This window comes from Pseudophryne corroboree, assembly GCF_028390025.1.
Source record: "Pseudophryne corroboree isolate aPseCor3 chromosome 3 unlocalized genomic scaffold, aPseCor3.hap2 SUPER_3_unloc_63, whole genome shotgun sequence".
In the NCBI taxonomy this organism is placed as follows: Eukaryota; Metazoa; Chordata; class Amphibia; order Anura; family Myobatrachidae; genus Pseudophryne; species Pseudophryne corroboree.
In genome coordinates, this window is record NW_026967556.1 from 240598 (window position 1) to 257767 (window position 17170).

General features: G+C 47.7%; 1 protein-coding gene across 2 annotated transcripts in view; it reads left to right on the plus strand.

Annotated features, from left to right (window-relative positions):
• Positions 1 to 17170, plus strand: part of LOC134984556 (zinc finger protein 665-like) — a 43875-nt gene that overhangs the window by 13481 nt on the left and 13224 nt on the right. For both annotated transcript variants that reach the window (XM_063950112.1, XM_063950113.1), the window contains exons 3-6: positions 4579 to 4770; positions 6004 to 6082; positions 6201 to 6298; positions 6397 to 6799. In XM_063950112.1, the coding sequence (XP_063806182.1) occupies positions 4579 to 4770; positions 6004 to 6082; positions 6201 to 6298; positions 6397 to 6799 (772 nt within the window). The remainder of the gene's footprint in view (positions 1 to 4578; positions 4771 to 6003; positions 6083 to 6200; positions 6299 to 6396; positions 6800 to 17170) is intronic.

Sequence of the window (17170 nt, forward strand, 5' to 3'; positions counted from 1 at the left end):
TTTTGAAAAGTGAGTCCCCGCCTTCAGATCCGGGTAAAATACGCGCTATAGCGCGTATTTGTGAACACTGACTGGGTCCTGGTGGCCACGGATGCCAGCCTGCGAGGCTGGGGAGCAGTCACACAGGGAAGAAATTTCCAGGGCTTATGGTCAAGCCTGGAGACAGCACTTCACATAAATATCCTGAAGCTAAGGGCCATTTACAATGCTCTAAGCTTAGCAAGACCTCTGCTTCAAGGTCAGCCGGTGTTGATCCAGTCGGACAACATCACGGCAGTCACCCACGTAAACAAGGGTGGCACAAGAAGCAGGAGGGCAATGGCAGTGATAGCACTGTCAGCAGTATTCATTCCGGGAGTGGACAACTGTGAAGCAGACTTCCTCAGCAGACACGACCTCCACCCGGGAGAGTGGGGACTTCACCCAGAAGTCTTCCACATGATTATAAACCGTTGGGAAAAACTCGACAGGTATTGTGCCAGGTCAAGGGACCCTCAGGCAATAGCTGTAGACGCTCTGGTAACACCGTGGGTGTACCAGTCAGTGTATGTGTTCCCTCCTCTACCTCTCATACCCAAGGTACTGAGAATTATAAGACGGAGAGGAGTAAGCACTATATTCGTGGCTCCGGATTGGCCAAGAAGGACTTGGTACCCGGAACTTCAAGAGATGCTCACGGAGGATCCGTGGCCTCTACCTCTAAGAAGGGACCTGCTCCAGCAAGGACGCTGTCTGTTCCAAGACTTACCGCTGCTGCGTTTGACGGCATGGCGGTTGAACGCCGGATCCTAGCAGAAAAAGGCATTCCGGATAAGTCATCCCTACCCTGATCAAAGCCAGGAAGGATGTAACCGCAAAACATTATCACCGCATTTGGCGAAAATATGTTGCGTGGTGCGAGGCCAGTAAGGCTCGACGGAGGAATTTCAACTGGGTCGATTCCTACATTTCCTGCAAACAGGAGTGTCTATGGGCCTGAAATTGGGGTCCATTAAGGTTCAAATTTCGGTCCTGTCAATTTTTTGCCAGAAAGAACTAGCTTCAGTCCCTGAAGTACAGATGTTTGTCAAGGGAGTGCTGCAGTCCCTGAAGTACAGATGTTTGTCAAGGGAGAGCCTCCTTTTGTGCCTCCAGTGGCACCTTGGGATCTCAATGTAGTTTTTGGGTTCCAAAAGTCACATTGGTTTGAACCACTTAAATCTGTGGAGTTAAAATATCTCACGTGGTAAGTGATCATGCTGTTGGCCCTGGCCTGGGCCAGGTGCGTGTCAGAATTGGCGGCTTTATCCTGTAAAAGCCTTATTTGATTTTTCATTCGGACAGGGCGGAATTGAGGACTCGTCCTCAGTTTCTCCTTAAGGTGGTTTTCAGCGTTTCACCTGAACCAACCTATTGTGGTGCCTGCGGCTACTAGGGACTTGGAGGACTCCAAGTTGCTAGACGTTGTCAGGGCCCTGAATATATATATTCCAGGACGGCTGGAGTCAGAAAATCTGACTCGCTGTTTATCCTCTATGCACCCAACAAGCTGGGTGCCCCTGCTTCTAAGCAGACTATTGCTCGTTGGATTTGTAGTACAATTCAGCTTGCACATTCTGTGGCAGGCCTGCCACAGCCAAAAATCTGTCAATGCCCACTCCACGAGGAAGGTGGGCTCATCGTGGGCGGCTGCCCGAGGGGTCTCGGCTTTACAACTTTGCCAAGCAGCTACTTGGTCAGGAGCAAATAAGTTTGTAAAATTCTACAAATTTGATACCCTGGCTGAGGAGGACCTGGAGTACTCTCATTGGTGCTGCAGAGTCATCCGCACTCTCCCGCCCGTTTGGGAGCTTTGGTATAATCCCCATGGTCCTTACTGAGTCCCCAGCATCCACTAGGACGTCAGAGAAAATAAGAATTTACTTACCGATAATTCTATTTCTCGTAGTCCGTAGTGGATGCTGGGCGCCCATCCCAAGTGCGGATTGTCTGCAATACTGGTACATAGTTATTGTTACCAAAAATCGGGTTATTGCTGTAGTGAGCCATCTTTTCTAGAGGCTCCTCTGTTATCATGCTGTTAACTGGGTTTAGATCACAAGTTATACGGTGTGATTGGTGTGGCTGGTATGAGTCTTACCCGGGATTCAAAATCCTTCCTTATTGTGTACGCTCGTCCGGGCACAGTATCCTAACTGAGGCTTGGAGGAGGGTCATAGGGGGAGGAGCCAGTGCACACCAGGTTGTCCTAAAGCTTTACTTTTGTGCCCAGTCTCCTGCGGAGCCGCTGATCCCCATGGTCCTTACGGAGTCCCCAGCATCCACTACGGACTACGAGAAATAGAATTATCGGTAAGTAAATTCTTATTATCTATAGTAATAAAACAGGGACATGACTGTAGACGTGAGGGGTAATGGGAGTGTCAAAGGGACATCACTTAAATCTATAGTAATAAAACAGGGACATGACTGGGGAGATGAGGAGATCTGGGAGTGTCACAGTAACATCACTTATATCTATAGTAATAATACAGGGACATGACTGGGGAGGTGAGGGGATCTGGGAGTGTCACAGTGACATCACTTATATCTATAGTAATAAAACAGGGACATGACTGTAGACGTGAGGGGTACTGGGAGTGTCACAGTGACATCACTTAAATCTATAGTAATAAAACAGGGACATGACTGGGGAGATGAGGAGATCTGGGAGCGTCACAGTGACATCACTTATATCTATAGTAATAATACAGGGACATGACTGTAGGGGATCTGGAAGTGTCACAGTGAGATCACATATATCTCCTGTAAGGGACATGCCTGGGGAGTTGAGGGGATCTGTAAGTGTCACAGTGGCATCATATATCTCTAGTAATAATACAGGGACATGACTGGATCTGGAAGTGTCACAGTGACATCACATTTATCTCTAGTAATAATACAGGGACATGGCTGTGGACGTGAGGGGTACTGGGAGTGTCACAGTGACATCACTTAAATCTATAGTAATAAAACAGAGACATGACTGTGGAGGTGAGGGGGATCTGGGAGCGTCACAGTGATGTCACTGTTATCTATAGTAATAATACAGGTATATGACTGGGGAGGTGAGGGGATCTGGGAGTATCACAGAGACATCACTTATATCTATAGTAATAATACAGGGACATGACTGGGGAGGTGAGGTGATCTGGGAGCGTCACAGTGACATCACATATCTATCGTACTAATACAGGGACATGACTGGGGGAGGGGAGGGGATTTGGGACTGTCACAGTTACATCACTTATATGTATAGTAATAATATATGTATATGACGGGGAGGTGAGGGAATCTGGGAGTGTCACAGTAACATCACTTACATCTATAGTAATAATACTGGGAATGTTAGGGAATCTGGAAGTGTCACAGTGACATCACATATATCTCCTGTAATAATACAGGGACATGCCTGGGGAGTTGAGGGGATCTGTAAGTGTCACAGTGGCATCATATATCTCTAGTAATAATACAGGGACATGACTGGATCTGGAAGTGTCACAGTGACATCACATATATCTCTAGTAATAATACAGGGACATGACTGGGGAGGTGAGGGGATCTGGGAGCGTCACAGTGACATCACTAATATCTATAGTCATAATAGAGGGACATGACTGGGGAGGTAAGGGGATCTGGGAGCGTCACAGTGACATCACTAATATCTATAGTCATAATAGAGGGACATGACTGGGGAGGTGAGAGGATATGGGAGCATCATTATGATCTGATATCTATAGTAATAATACAGGGACATGACTGGGGAGGTGAGGGGATCTGGGAGCATCACTGTGACATCACTTTTATCTTTAGTAATAAAACAGGGACATGACTGGGGAGATGAGGAGATCTGGGAACGTCACAGTGACATCACTTATATCTATAGTAATAATAAAGGGACATAACTGGAGGTAAGTGAATCTGGGAGTGTCACAGAGACATCACATATATCTAGTAATAATACAGGGACATGACTGGGGAGGTGAGGTGATCTGGGAGCGTCACAGTGACATCACATATCTATCGTACTAATACAGGGACATGACTGGGGTTGGTGAGGGGATCTGGGACTGGCACAGTAACATCACTTATATCTATAGTAACAATACAGGTATATGACTGGGGAGGTGAGGGGATCTGGGACTGTCACATTAACAACACTTATATATCTATAGTAATAATTCAGGGACCTGAATTGGGAGGTGAGGGGATCTGGCAGCCTCACTGTGACATCGCTTATATCTATAGTACTAATACAGGTATTTTACTGGGGAGGTGAGGGAATCTCGGAGCATCACAGTGACATCACTTATCTATAGTAATAATACAGGGGCATGACTGGGGAGGTGAGGGGATCTGGGAGTGTCACAGTGACATCACATATATCTATAGTAATAATACAGGGAGGTGAGGGGATATGGAAGCGTCACTGTGATGTAACTTATGTCTATAGTAATAATACTATAATAATAATAATACAGGGACAGGACTGGGGAGGTGATGGGGGGGGTGGGTCTGGGAGTGTATATATTGATATTTGATGTCTCCTCCATTACACAGGATTACACAGTAGTGAAGAAGACATCCAGTGAGTGTGAGATACTCAACAGCCAGCCCCGTGTGTCAGGAGGACTGAGTAGAACCCAAAGCCCAATCACGGTGCCTACACCTCACTCACTGATACATGAGAGACACAATGACCAGAAAATCCTGGAACTCACCAACAAGATCATTCAGTTGCTGACTGGAGAGGTGGCTGCTGGGAATGGGACATTATACAGTAACACCAGGGGATGTGTCTGGGTGATGACTGGAGAAGTGACTGCTGGGAATGGGACATTATACAGTAACACCAGGGGATGTGTCTGGGTGATGACTGGAGAAGTGACTGCTGGGAATGGGACATTATACAGTAACACCAGGGGACGTGTCTGGGTGATGACTGAGAGGTGGCTGCTGGGAATGGGACATTATACAGTAACACCAGGGGATGTGTCTGGGTGATGACTGGAGAGGTGACTGCTGGGAATAGGGCATTATACAGTAACACCAGGGTATGTGTCTGGGTGGTGACTGGAGAGGTGACTGCTGGGAATGGGACATTAAACAGTAACACAGGGGGATGTGTCTGGGTGATGACTGGAGAGGTGACTGCTGGGAATGGGACATTATACAGTAACACCAGGGGATGTGTCTGGGTGAGGACTGGAGAGGTGACTGCTGGGAATGGGACATTATACAGTAACACCAGGGGATGTGTCTGGGTGATGACTGGAGAGGTGACTGCTGGGAATGGGACATTATACAGTAACACCAGGGGATGTGTCTGGATGGTGACTGCTGGGAATGGGGCATTATACAGTAACACCAGGGGGCGTGTCTGGGTGATGACTGGAGAGGTGACTGTTGGGAATGGGGCATTATACAGTAACACCAGAGGAAGTTTCTGGGTGACGACTGGAGAGGTGACCGCTGGGAATGGGACATTATACAGTAACACCAGGGGATGTGTCTGAGCGATGACTGAAGAGGCGACTGCTGGGAATGGGACATTATACAGTAACACCAGGGCATCTGTCTGGGTGATGACTAGAGAGGTGACTGCTGGGAATGGGACATTATACAGTAACACCGGGGGATGTGTCTGGGTGATGACTGGAGAGGTGACTGCTGGGAATGGGACATTATACAGTAACACCAGGGGACGTGTCTGGGTGATGACTGGAGAGATGACTGCAGAGAATGGGACATTATACAGTAACATCAGGGGACGTGTCTGGTTGATGACTGGAGAGGTGACGGCTGGGAATGGGGCATTATACAGTAACACCAGGGGATGTGTCTGGGTGATGACTGGAGAGGTGACTGCTGGGAATGGGACATTATACAGTAACACCAGGGGATGTGTCTGGGTGATGACTGTATCACTGTGTGTGTCAGGTTCCTATAAGGTGTCATGATGTCACTGTCTATGTCTCCATGCAGGAGGGGGAGTATATAGAGGAACACAGGGGTCTGTACAAGGACTTGATGATGGAGAATCACCGGCCCCTCACATCACTGGGTAAGAGGAGACTGTCATGTTTTGTACAAGGGAGAGCAGGTATGGGGGCCCCTATATACACACATCATCTGATAATCACATATATACACTGTACTCAGTCACTGTGTGTCTCCTACAGATGGGCCCAGTAACAGAGATACCCCAGAGAGATGTCCCCGTCCTCTGTATTCCCAGGATTGTACAGAGGAGAATCACAGGATCCCACAGGAGGATCAGGTAGGTGGTATTTAGGGTCTCCCCAATAAATCAAAGTGACTGTCACTATATGATCTGTAGAGGAGCTGTGTGTCATTATATTTGTCTTGTTTACATAGGATGAAGCCCAATTAAATAATATTAATATCAAAGATACAGAGGGAGAAAAAGAGACATATGTGACTGATACAAAGGCAGAAGATATAGATGGAGAAGAAGAGACGTATGTGACTGATATGAAGGCAGAAGATACAGAGGGAGAAGAAGAGACGTATGTGACTGATATAAAGGCAGAAGATATAGAGGGAGAAGAAGAGACGTATGTGACTGATATAAAGGCAGAAGATACAGAGGGAGAAGAAGAGACGTATGTGACTGATATAACGGCAGAAGATACAGAGGGAGAAGAGGAGACGTATGTTACTGATATAAAGGTAGAAGATACAGAGGCAGAAGAAGAGACGTATGTGAGGGGTGATCAGCAGTCTAAGGAGGAGGAAATCCCTACAGATATCAGCACAGGTGAGTAATAAACACTTATTACAGGAAAGTGTCACATATTCTCCTTCCTCAGTCACTACAGCAATCTCTTATCCTACACCCTCCTCTGTCAGTAAAAACTAATGAGGAATTTGTTTTTTCCCAGTGTGGAGTCAGGAGCCATCACCTCTATTATACTCCTGCTCTCCCCTCACATCATGTCACTGTGTGTTACCAGCCCAGAGATCTGACCAGTCTCCTCCCCACACTCTCTGGTGTATCTCATACATCAGGAGCCATCAGCCTCTATTATACTCCTGCTCTCCCCCTCACATCATGTCACTGTGTGTTACGAGCCCAGAGATCTGACCAGTCTCCTCCCCACACTCTCTGGTGTATCTCATACATCAGGAGATATCAGCCTCTATTATACTCCTGCTCTCCTCCTCACATCATGTCACTGTGTGTTACCAGCCCAGAGATCTGACCAGTCTCCTTCCCACACTCTCTGGTGTATCTTATACATTAGGAGACATCAGCCCCTATTATACTCCTGCTCTCACCCTCACATGATGTCACTGTGTGTTACCAGCCCAGAGATCTGACCAGTCTCCCCCCCACACTCTCTGGTGTATCTCATACATCAGGAACCATCAGCCCCTATTATACTCCTGCTCTCCTCCTCACATCATGTCACTTTGTGTTACCAGCCCATAGATCTGACCAGTCTCCTCCCCACACTCTCTGGTGTATCTCATACATCAGAAGACTTAAGCCCCTATTATACTCCTGCTCTCCCCCTCACATCATGTCACTGTGTGTTACCAGCCCAGAGATCTGACCAGACTCCTCCCCACACTCTCTGGTGTATCTCATACATCAGGAGTCATCAGCCCCTATTATTCTCCTGCTCTCCCCTTCACATCATGTCACTGTGTTACCAGCCCAGAGATCTGAACAGTCTCCTCCCCACACTCTCTGGTGTATCTTATACATCAGGAGACATCAGCCCCTATTATACTCCTGCTCTCCTCCTCACATCATGTCACTGTGTGTTACCAGCCCAGATATCTGACCAGTCTCCTCCCCACACTCTCTGGGGTGTATTGTACATCAGTGGCCATCAGCCCCTATTATACTCCAGCTCTCCGCCTCACATCATGTATGTGTGTTACCAGCCCAGAGATCTGACCTGTCTCCTCCCCACACTCTCTGGTGTATCTCATACATCAGAAGACTTAAGCCCCTATTATACTCCTGCTCTCCCCTTCACATAATGTCACTGTGTTACCAGCCCAGAGATCTGACCAATCTCCTCCCCACACTCTCTGGCATATCTCATACATCAGGAGCCATCAGCCCCTATTATACTCCTGCTCTCTCCCTCACATCATGTCACTGTGTTACCAGCCCAGAGATCTGACCAGTCTCCTCCCCACACTCTCTGGTGTATCTCATACATCAGGAGCCATCAGCCCCTATTATACTCCTGCTCTCCCCCTTCACATCATGTCACTGTGTGTTACCAGCCCAGAGATCTGACCAGTCTCCTCCCCACACTCTCTGGTATATCTCATACATCAGGAGCCATCAGCCCCTATTATACTCCTGCTCTCCTCCTCACATCATGTCACTGTGTGTTACTAGCCCAGAGATCTGACCAGTCTCCTCCCCACACTCTCTGGTATATCTCATACATCAGGAGCCATCAGCACATATTAATCCCATAGTCTTCGTATCATGTCACTGAGGTCAGGTAGGATTTGTTTTCTGTAACTAACATGGTGTTGAGTCTCGGCAATAAGAAGGCAAGCTGAGAACTGAGCTCTCTGCCCTGGAACGCCAGTCTCCTTTTTCGAGTAGGCCGTGACATTGGTCTTCAGCACACGGATGAGTAATGCATAATAGGAGGTCACTGGATTTAGTGGACCATGCTTTAATTAAGAATTGGAACCTCTTAATAGTTCTTATTTTCTAAAGCAGAGTAATGGGAAGTGTATGTGACAGGATGGTCTTCATTCCTTAATATAGGTACTTCATTGCTAGTATGTCTGCAAGTAGAGACCTCATAGATAGAAAAGTTCATCCTTCATGAGCAAACAGATTGATTATGGGGAGTGATATTCTGTACAGATGTCCTGGAGAAGGTATCTAGACAATCCCTGTTATACAGAGTTGAGATCATGTAGAGAGGGATAGACACCTTGATAGAAGAATGGTCTGGTTACGCCCCTTGGCTAGAGGATCGGTCCTGTTACGTCCCTTGGCTAGAGGATCGGTCCTGTTACGTCCCTTGGCTAGAGGATCGGTCCGATTTTGCCCCTGGGCTAGAGTATCGTTCCGGTTTTGCCCCTGGGCTAGAGCATCGGTCCGGTTTTGCCCCTGGCTAGAGGAACGGTCCTGTTTTGCCCCTGGCTAGAGGAACGGTCCTGTTTTGCCCCTGGCTAGAGGATCGTTCCGGTTTTGCCTCTGGGCTAGAGCATGGGGTCCGGTTTTGCCCCTGGCAGGAGGAACGGTCCGGTTTTGCCCCTGGCTAGAGGAACGATCCGGTCAGGCCCCTGGGCAGCAGGTGATCACTAAAAAAGCCTAGTTAATCTCCCATTTATAGCGGATCTTTCGTCTGGAGAAAAATTAAATGATACTAACATTCTCTGGTGAAAATGTCTGTGTATTTTCATTCTCTATAACGTCCGCAATTTAAAGATCTAAGAAACTGTAGGTTAGTATGACTGTACAATAGGAGATTACGTAGAAAGCCCTTTCGAAACAAGTGTGTCGATCCATCAGTGCATTCGGTTGTTGGGGAAAATGGTGGCGGCCTACGAGGCCATACAGTTTGGCAGGTTCCATGTCAGAGTTTTCCAGTAGGACCTGTTGGACAAATGGTCGGGTTCCCACCTACACATGAACCGAAAGATAATCCTGTCGTCAAAAGCTAGGATTTCACTCCTGTGGTGGTTACACAGCTCTCACCTACTGGAGGTACGCAGATTCGGGATTCAGGACTGGCTCCTGGTGACCACGGATGCAAGTCTCCGAGGCTGGGGAGCTGTCGCTCAGGGAGGAAGCTTCCAAGGGAAATGGTCTAGTCAGGAAGCCTGCCTTCACATAAACGTGCTGGAATTGAGAGCCATTTACAACGGCTTTCAACAAGCGGTACATCTTCAAGATCATCCCATGCAGATCCAGTCGGACAATGTAACAGCAGTCGCGTACATAAACAGGCAGGGTGTAACGAAAAGCAGAGCGGCAATGGCAGAGGTGACGAAGATTCTCCTCTGGGCAGAAAGACATCTAAAGGCTCTGTCAGCAATTTTCATTCCGGGAGTAGACAACTGGGAAGCAGACTTCCTCAGCAGACCTGATTTCCATCCAGGAGAGTGGGGCCTCCACCAAGAAGTCTTCGCAGAGGTGACAAGTCTTTGGGGAGTTCCTCAAGTAGACATGATGGCATCTCGTCTCAACAAGAAGCTTCAGAGATATTGTTCCAGGTCGAGAGAACCTCAAGCATTAACGGTGGATGCGCTAGTGGCCCAGTGGGTTTTCCGGTCAGTGTATGTCTTTCCTCCACTTCCGCTGATCCCAAAAGGGCTCAGGATCATTAGAAGAACAGGAGTTCGAGCAATCTTCATTGCCCCAGACTGGCCAAGGAGGGCTTGGTGCCCAGATCTTCAGGAGTAGCTCATAGAAGATCCTCTTCCTCTTCGCGAGGACCTGTTACAGCAGGGGCCGTGCGTGTATAAAGACTTACCGCAGCTACGTTTGACGGCATGGTTGTTGAGCGGCGAATCCTAGCCCGAAAGGGTATTCCCAAGGAAATCGTCCCCACTCTTATTCAGGCCAGGAAAGGAGTAACGTTGAAACTTTACCACCGTATTTGCAGAAAATATGTATCTTGGTGTGAATCCAAGAAGGCTCCTACGGAAGAGTTTCAGTTGGGACGTTTTCTCCATTTTCTGCAGGCTGGTGTGGAGGCGGGCCTCCGAATGCGATCAATCAAGGTCCAGATTTTGGTCTTGTCAGTGTTCTTCCAAAAACAATTGGCCTCTCTTCCAGAGGTTCAGACCTTCGTGAAAGGGGTTCTGCACATCCAGCCTCCATTTGTGCCTCCAGTGGCACCATGGGACCTTACTCTGGTATTGCAGTTCCTTCAATCGGATTGGTTTGAGCCTCTACAAGAGATAGAGTAGAAGTTTCTCATTTGGAAAGTGGTGATGCTTTTGGCATTGGCATCCGCACGGCGGGTGTCTGAATTGGGGGCCTTATCTCACAAGAGCCCTTACCTGATCTTCCATGAAGATAGGGCAGAGTTGAGAACTCGTCAACATTTTCTTCCAAAGGGGGTTTCATCTTTCCACATAAACCAACCTATTGTGGTGCCAGTAATTCCTGACACATTCACTGAGTCAAAGTATCTAGATGTGGTTAGGGCTTTGAAGATTTATGTCGCTAGAACAGCTAGAATACGGAAAACAGAGTCTTTGTTTGTCCTGTATGCTCCCAACAAAATTGGGTGTCCTGCTTCCAAGCAGACTATTGCACGCTGGATCAGAGGTACGATTCAGCAAGCTCATTCTATGGCTGGATTGCCGTTATAACGGCTGCCCGGGGGGTCTCGGCATTGCAACTTTGTCGAGCAGCTACTTGGTCAGGGTGAAACACATTTGCTAAATTCTATAAGTTTGACACCTTGGCCAATGAAGACCTCAAGTTTGGTCAATCGGTGCTGCAGGGTCATCCGCACTCTCCCTCCCGCCCGTACTGGAGCTTTGGTATAAACCCCATGGTCATGAAGTGGACCCCAGCATCCTCTAGGATGTATGAGAAAACAGGATTTCAGCTGCGGGGTACACTGGGCTCCACAAGGATTGGACAATGGGGGTGTAGAGTAGGCTCTTGATCCGAGGCACCAACAGGCTCAAAGCTTAGACTGTTCCCAGAATGCACAGCCCCGCCTCCTCTATAACCCCGCCCCTCCGCACAGGAGCTCAGTTTTGTAAGTTGGTGCTGCAGTAAGCAGGCAGTTAACAGAGGGGCTGCTCCAAGCAGCCCTGAGAAAAGCTTTTTATGAAGTAAAAAGTGAAGACTTCAATGGCAGCAGCGGTGGTAAATGTCTTGTGACATTCTCTGCTGCAGCTCCAGCTCTCCCCAGCGGTGCTGTACACTCCCGAGCCCTGGTTGCCGGGTACCTACAGCGGAGGCTCCAGGTTTCTTCACGTTAGACACACACGGCTGGGGCTCTCCGGGATCGCGTGGCCGCGCTTCGGGAGGTGGTAAGTGGGTCCCGCTCGCGGGACCCTGACTTTATCGCGATCCGGTGCGGTCAGTGGGAGGCGGGCCGTGCACGCTGGCGGTGGACACTTCGGCAGTACAGGCAATCCCACTAGATCACCAGGGCATGGGCGCAGGTCAGCTTTTCTCTCTAAACCAGTTTTTATATCGCCCACACTACCCGGTGGTTTTGCCAGCAGAGGGGATAAGGCTTAGACCTGAAGCCCCTCCCCCAGCCCCAGGGCGCCATTTCCAGCAAGTGTTCCCGCCCTGGAGCTGCATCTCTGTCTTTTCCTCACTCCCTGTCAGTGTCTGCGGCGCCATTATCCCTCAGCTCACTGTTCCTGGGACTGCTTGGGCAAATCCTCCTATGTAAAGCCGCCTGGTTGTCAGCGCTGTGACTTTACATGACACTTAAGTATTCTACCTGCCTTTTTAGTCAGTGTTAGTAAGAGAGTGCATTTAGGCAGGGTTTTATAGTACAATTACCCTGTGATATACATCCAGTTCTTACTGTGTAGTGTTATATCTATTGACTATTTAGCAATATAAGCTAGTCCAGTGCAGTATTATTGTCAGTAATAACCTCTGCATTGTACAAACTGTGACTTTCTCTGGCTGGGTCCACAGGATAACATTGGGATATGGTTGAGGGACAGCGGAAATGGCACCAACATGGTCACAATCTTTCTGGCCTCTCAGGATGCATCGGGGCCTTCACCATATAGTCCCACCCACTGACTCAGTCAGATCAGTTTTTTGCTTGGTGCGGCAGGAAGCCTCATGGTCACAGAGCTGCTGTGAGAATAGCCTCAAGCTTTTATTATTTCATTTTTATAGACTTACTATGTTTTTTTGAGCGACTTTTGTTAATAGCGTCTTAAACGCATGCTAGAAAGAGTCGCTCCAACAACTCCTCACCGGGTCGCAACAACGCTTACCTTCGGGTATTAGTGCTGTCTCGATGGGCGTCTGTGTCGGATGTTCTAGCAGGTCCAGCAGACGTAACCAGGCTGTGGCCGGAGCATGGGGAGACGGTGAGTCTATGGACTTCCTCTTACTAGAGGGGTCAGGACACAGCTACGCTGCCTTTGGTGGAGACTACAAACAGTGTGTTGATGCGCCGAACACTCTCTGGGGCAACAGCGCTACGCTCCGGGGATCATAGGCGCCAGGACTAGGTAGAGGCCACGATCCTTAGGGTTTAAGTCAGCAGGGGGATTCAGACGCTCTCCTGGCCGCCCCTCCTCCGAGTTCATGACCAGTTTCCACGTGTCTCTCGTTTCATGAACTGAATGACCTCACTTCCGGCTCAGATGCTACCACGAGGGTACTCGGTCGCAACTTAGACGCTGCGGTTGTGTACACTAGAGATCCCGCCCAGACCTAGTCGCAGGCCTTAGCGTCTGCATACACGTGGAAGTCGCTGAGCGTCCGTGTCCGCAGGAGCGACTGTGTCAGTTATCATGAGCGGTAGTGTACATCAGTAGCGTCTGAATCCACTCAGCGTCTTACGAGTGTATTTGCTTGGATATGGAAGTGTGGTGAGTCTCCTTGTATCCCGCTCTCTGAAGGCAGGGTATACAGTACTAAAAATTCCTTCTACTTCTTAGTTTGAATTGTTAATTTTTAGTACCTATTGCATATGAGACCTGTATATTACTGTGTTTTCTGCATGTTATGTTGGAAAAGAACCAGTTAGAAACAGAAGTACAATTTTCCTACTAATGTATAAGTTGTTATGATGGTGATTGTAGTCTCATATGACAATGTCTAATGCTTTAACATGTGACTGACTGCTAGTATGTGTGCTGACTTTTCTGTGTAATGTCAGTCCTGTTCTGACCCTCTGTAGTCATTAACAGATTATTACCATGTCTGTGAGCGGCAAAAGTGATGAGGAGAATTTATCAGGCACTCCTACATCCCTAACATGCTTATCTTATAAGACAGGGTTAATTGATGTGGATCAATTGGTCACTTATGAGGGGTTGTGTGCAAACTGTTTCGCTTTTCAGCGAAGTAAAAAACAGGAGTTAGTTCAACCACCAACAGAGCCACCATGGAATATGGTCGCAAAGACTCTATCTTCAATAGCGGACAGGTTAGCTCCGGTAGCACCACCTCAAGGGTTAGGTTACACTATGAACCCATACATGCAGCTCCCTTCCTACGGCTTGGTTCCAGTAGCCTCTACAAGCAACCAAGGGACAGGTAAGACTAAGACAGATGCGTCTATGTGGCAGACTACATAAGATGATACAACAGATGATGATACAGTATATTCAAATAATCCGTATGGTGATCAGTCGCAGAGCTTTAGTTCAGAGGATGTAGCTGAACTTACTGATGCTGTGAAGGCTGTTCTCTCTTTGGAAGAGCCAGCTAAAACAGTGATAAAATCTAAAGCACCTGTGTTTAAACGAACAAAATCAGTGAAAACTGAATTCCCAGCGTCAAACGAACTGACAGAAATGATGGATGAGTCTTGGGCGACGCCCAGTAAGAAATATAAGATTCCGAAAAGATGGAATTCTTATTATCCATTTCCAGCTGCGGATTGTTCGTAAAGAGAAGTTCCTCTAAAAGTAGATGCACATGTTCTGCGATTGTGCATAAATCTGCTTTACCACTGTCATCTACCTCGCTAAATGATGTCACTGACAGAAGGGTAGATAGTTTTTGGAAACATTTATTTTCTCTAGTAGGAGCAGTGGTAAGACCTGCTATGGCTTCAGCCTGGGTAGCAAAGGCAATGGGCGAATGGATAGAGGAACTAGAAATGACATCTCTTCTCCTACTTCGGAGCAAGAGTACCTTTTAAGCCGTTTGAGACAATCTGCCCAATACTTAGAACAAGCAGCAATTGATATGGGTACAGTTGCTTCTAAAGCTTCAGCCTTGACAGTAGCTGCTCGCAGAGCAGTTTGGCTACGTACCTGGAAAGCAGATGCGGAATCCAAGAAAGAATTGGAAGCATTGCCTTTCGTTGGTAATATATTGTTTGGGAAACCATTTTCTGATATCCTAGAATCAGAGGCTGAATCAAAGAAGGTCAGATTTCCGGCTATTTATAACCCTAAGTCCAAGGGTTTAAAGTTTTGCTCATTTCGTTGGCAAAGTAAAGCGAAAGCTAAAGAGGAGTCTAAGCAACCCCAGTTCAAAACCAGGGGTAGGAAGCAGTGGGCTAGCAAAAAGCCAGCTTCCAAGCCTGAACAGAAACCATCAGCCTGAAGAGACAGGCCTCCGCCTGGAGGATGCCAGGGTTGGGGGCCGACTCCTTCATTTTTGCACACATATGGCAACAGTCAACAACAGTTGCTTGGGTGCAGAAGGTGGTATCTCAGGGGTATGGGTTCCCATTCAGGAGGCAGCCTCCTCAAAGATTTTTTTGCACCAGCCCGTCTCGTATAGAGTCAAAGGCCAATGCCTTGCAAGCAGCAGTCCAAAAATTACTGCAGTCTGGTGTGATTGTCCCAGTACCTCCATCACAAAGGGGACAGGGGTTTTACTCCAATCTATTTCTTATACAGAAGCCAAATGGGTCATATCGACCAATTCTCAATCTAAAAATGTTAAACAAATACATTGGATCCCGAAGTTCCACATGGAGACGTTGCGCTCCATAATGTTGGCCATGGAACCGGGAGATTACATGGTATCTCTGGGTGTACGGGATGCTTACCTACATGTGCCTATAGCACTGTCTCATCAGTGTTACCTCAGGTTTGCCATCCTCCAGGAACATTTTCAGTTCCAAGCTCTGCCCTTCAGGCTAGCAATAGCACCCAGGGTGTTTACCAAGATCATGGTGGTTATGGCAGCTTGTCTGCGCAAACAGGGGATAAGAATATTCCCATACCTCGACGACCTGTTAATCTTAGCACATCGCAAGATTTACTTTTGAGCCATCTTCAACAGACAATAGTTTGTCTACAGAGACACGGGTGGCTCATAAAATGGGAAAAGTCGTCTATGGATCCATTACAGCGGATGGTTCATTTGGTGGCCATATTGGATTCAGACCTACAGAGAGTTTTCTTACCAGAGAAAAAGATGGTCAAGGTGCAGTTCATGACTCAGGAAGCGTTGCACACCCAGACAATGTCAGTCCATGCATCAATGCCACTGTTGGGTCTGATGGTATCAACCTTCGACATGGTGGAATATACGCAATTCCACTCCAGACAATTACAGCACCTTATTCTGACCAAATGGAACGGAAATCATCAGACGATAAAAAAGCAGATGATAACGTTTCCAGTAAATGTAAAAAGGTCTCTAGCGTGGTGGCTACAGACAGACCATTTAAACAAGGGGAGACCCTTTTGGATAAAAGAGTGGCAAGTCCTGACAACAGATGCCAGTCTGCAAGGCTGGGATGTGGTACTCGGAAGCCTTTGGTTCCAGGGAAAATGGACCGTAAGGGAAAGTCGCCTGCCAATAAATCTGTTGGAAATAAGGGCCATTTATATGGCTCTAGTTCAGGCAAAGGACAGTCTGCAAGGAAGACCGGTCCAGATTCGCTCAGACAATGCGACAGCAGTTGCGTACCTCAATCATCAAGGAGGAACTCACAGCAAAAGATTGATGGAGGAAGTAACTCCCATTCTAAGATGAGCAGAACTCAATCTCCCAGCATTGTCAGCACTGTTTGTCCCGGGTGTACTGAACTGGGAAGCGGATTTTCTCAGTCGACACACCATTCAGGAAACCGAATGGGCATTACACCCAGAAGTGTTTCAGACAATAGCGAACAGATGGGGTCTACCAGAGATAGACCTCATGGCGTCTCGTCTAAACAACAAAGTTCTGAAGTACGGATCAAGAACCAAGGATCCCGGAGCGGTCCTTGTAGACGCACTGTCAGTAGAATGGAAATTTAATCTGGCATATCTGTTCCCTCCAATATCTCTGTTACCCAGAGTAGTGAGAAAAATAAAGCAAGCACAGGGAGCAATAATTCTAATAGCTCCAGCTTGGCTAAGAAGGCATTGGTACACAGATCTACTGAGAATGTCCGTGGAAGCACCAATACTGCTCCCTCAACGTCCTGATCTGCTAATGCAGGGTCCTTGTTGTCACAGTCATCTGGATCGTCTGTCTTTGACGGCGTGGCTGTTGAAACCTCTATCCTAAAAG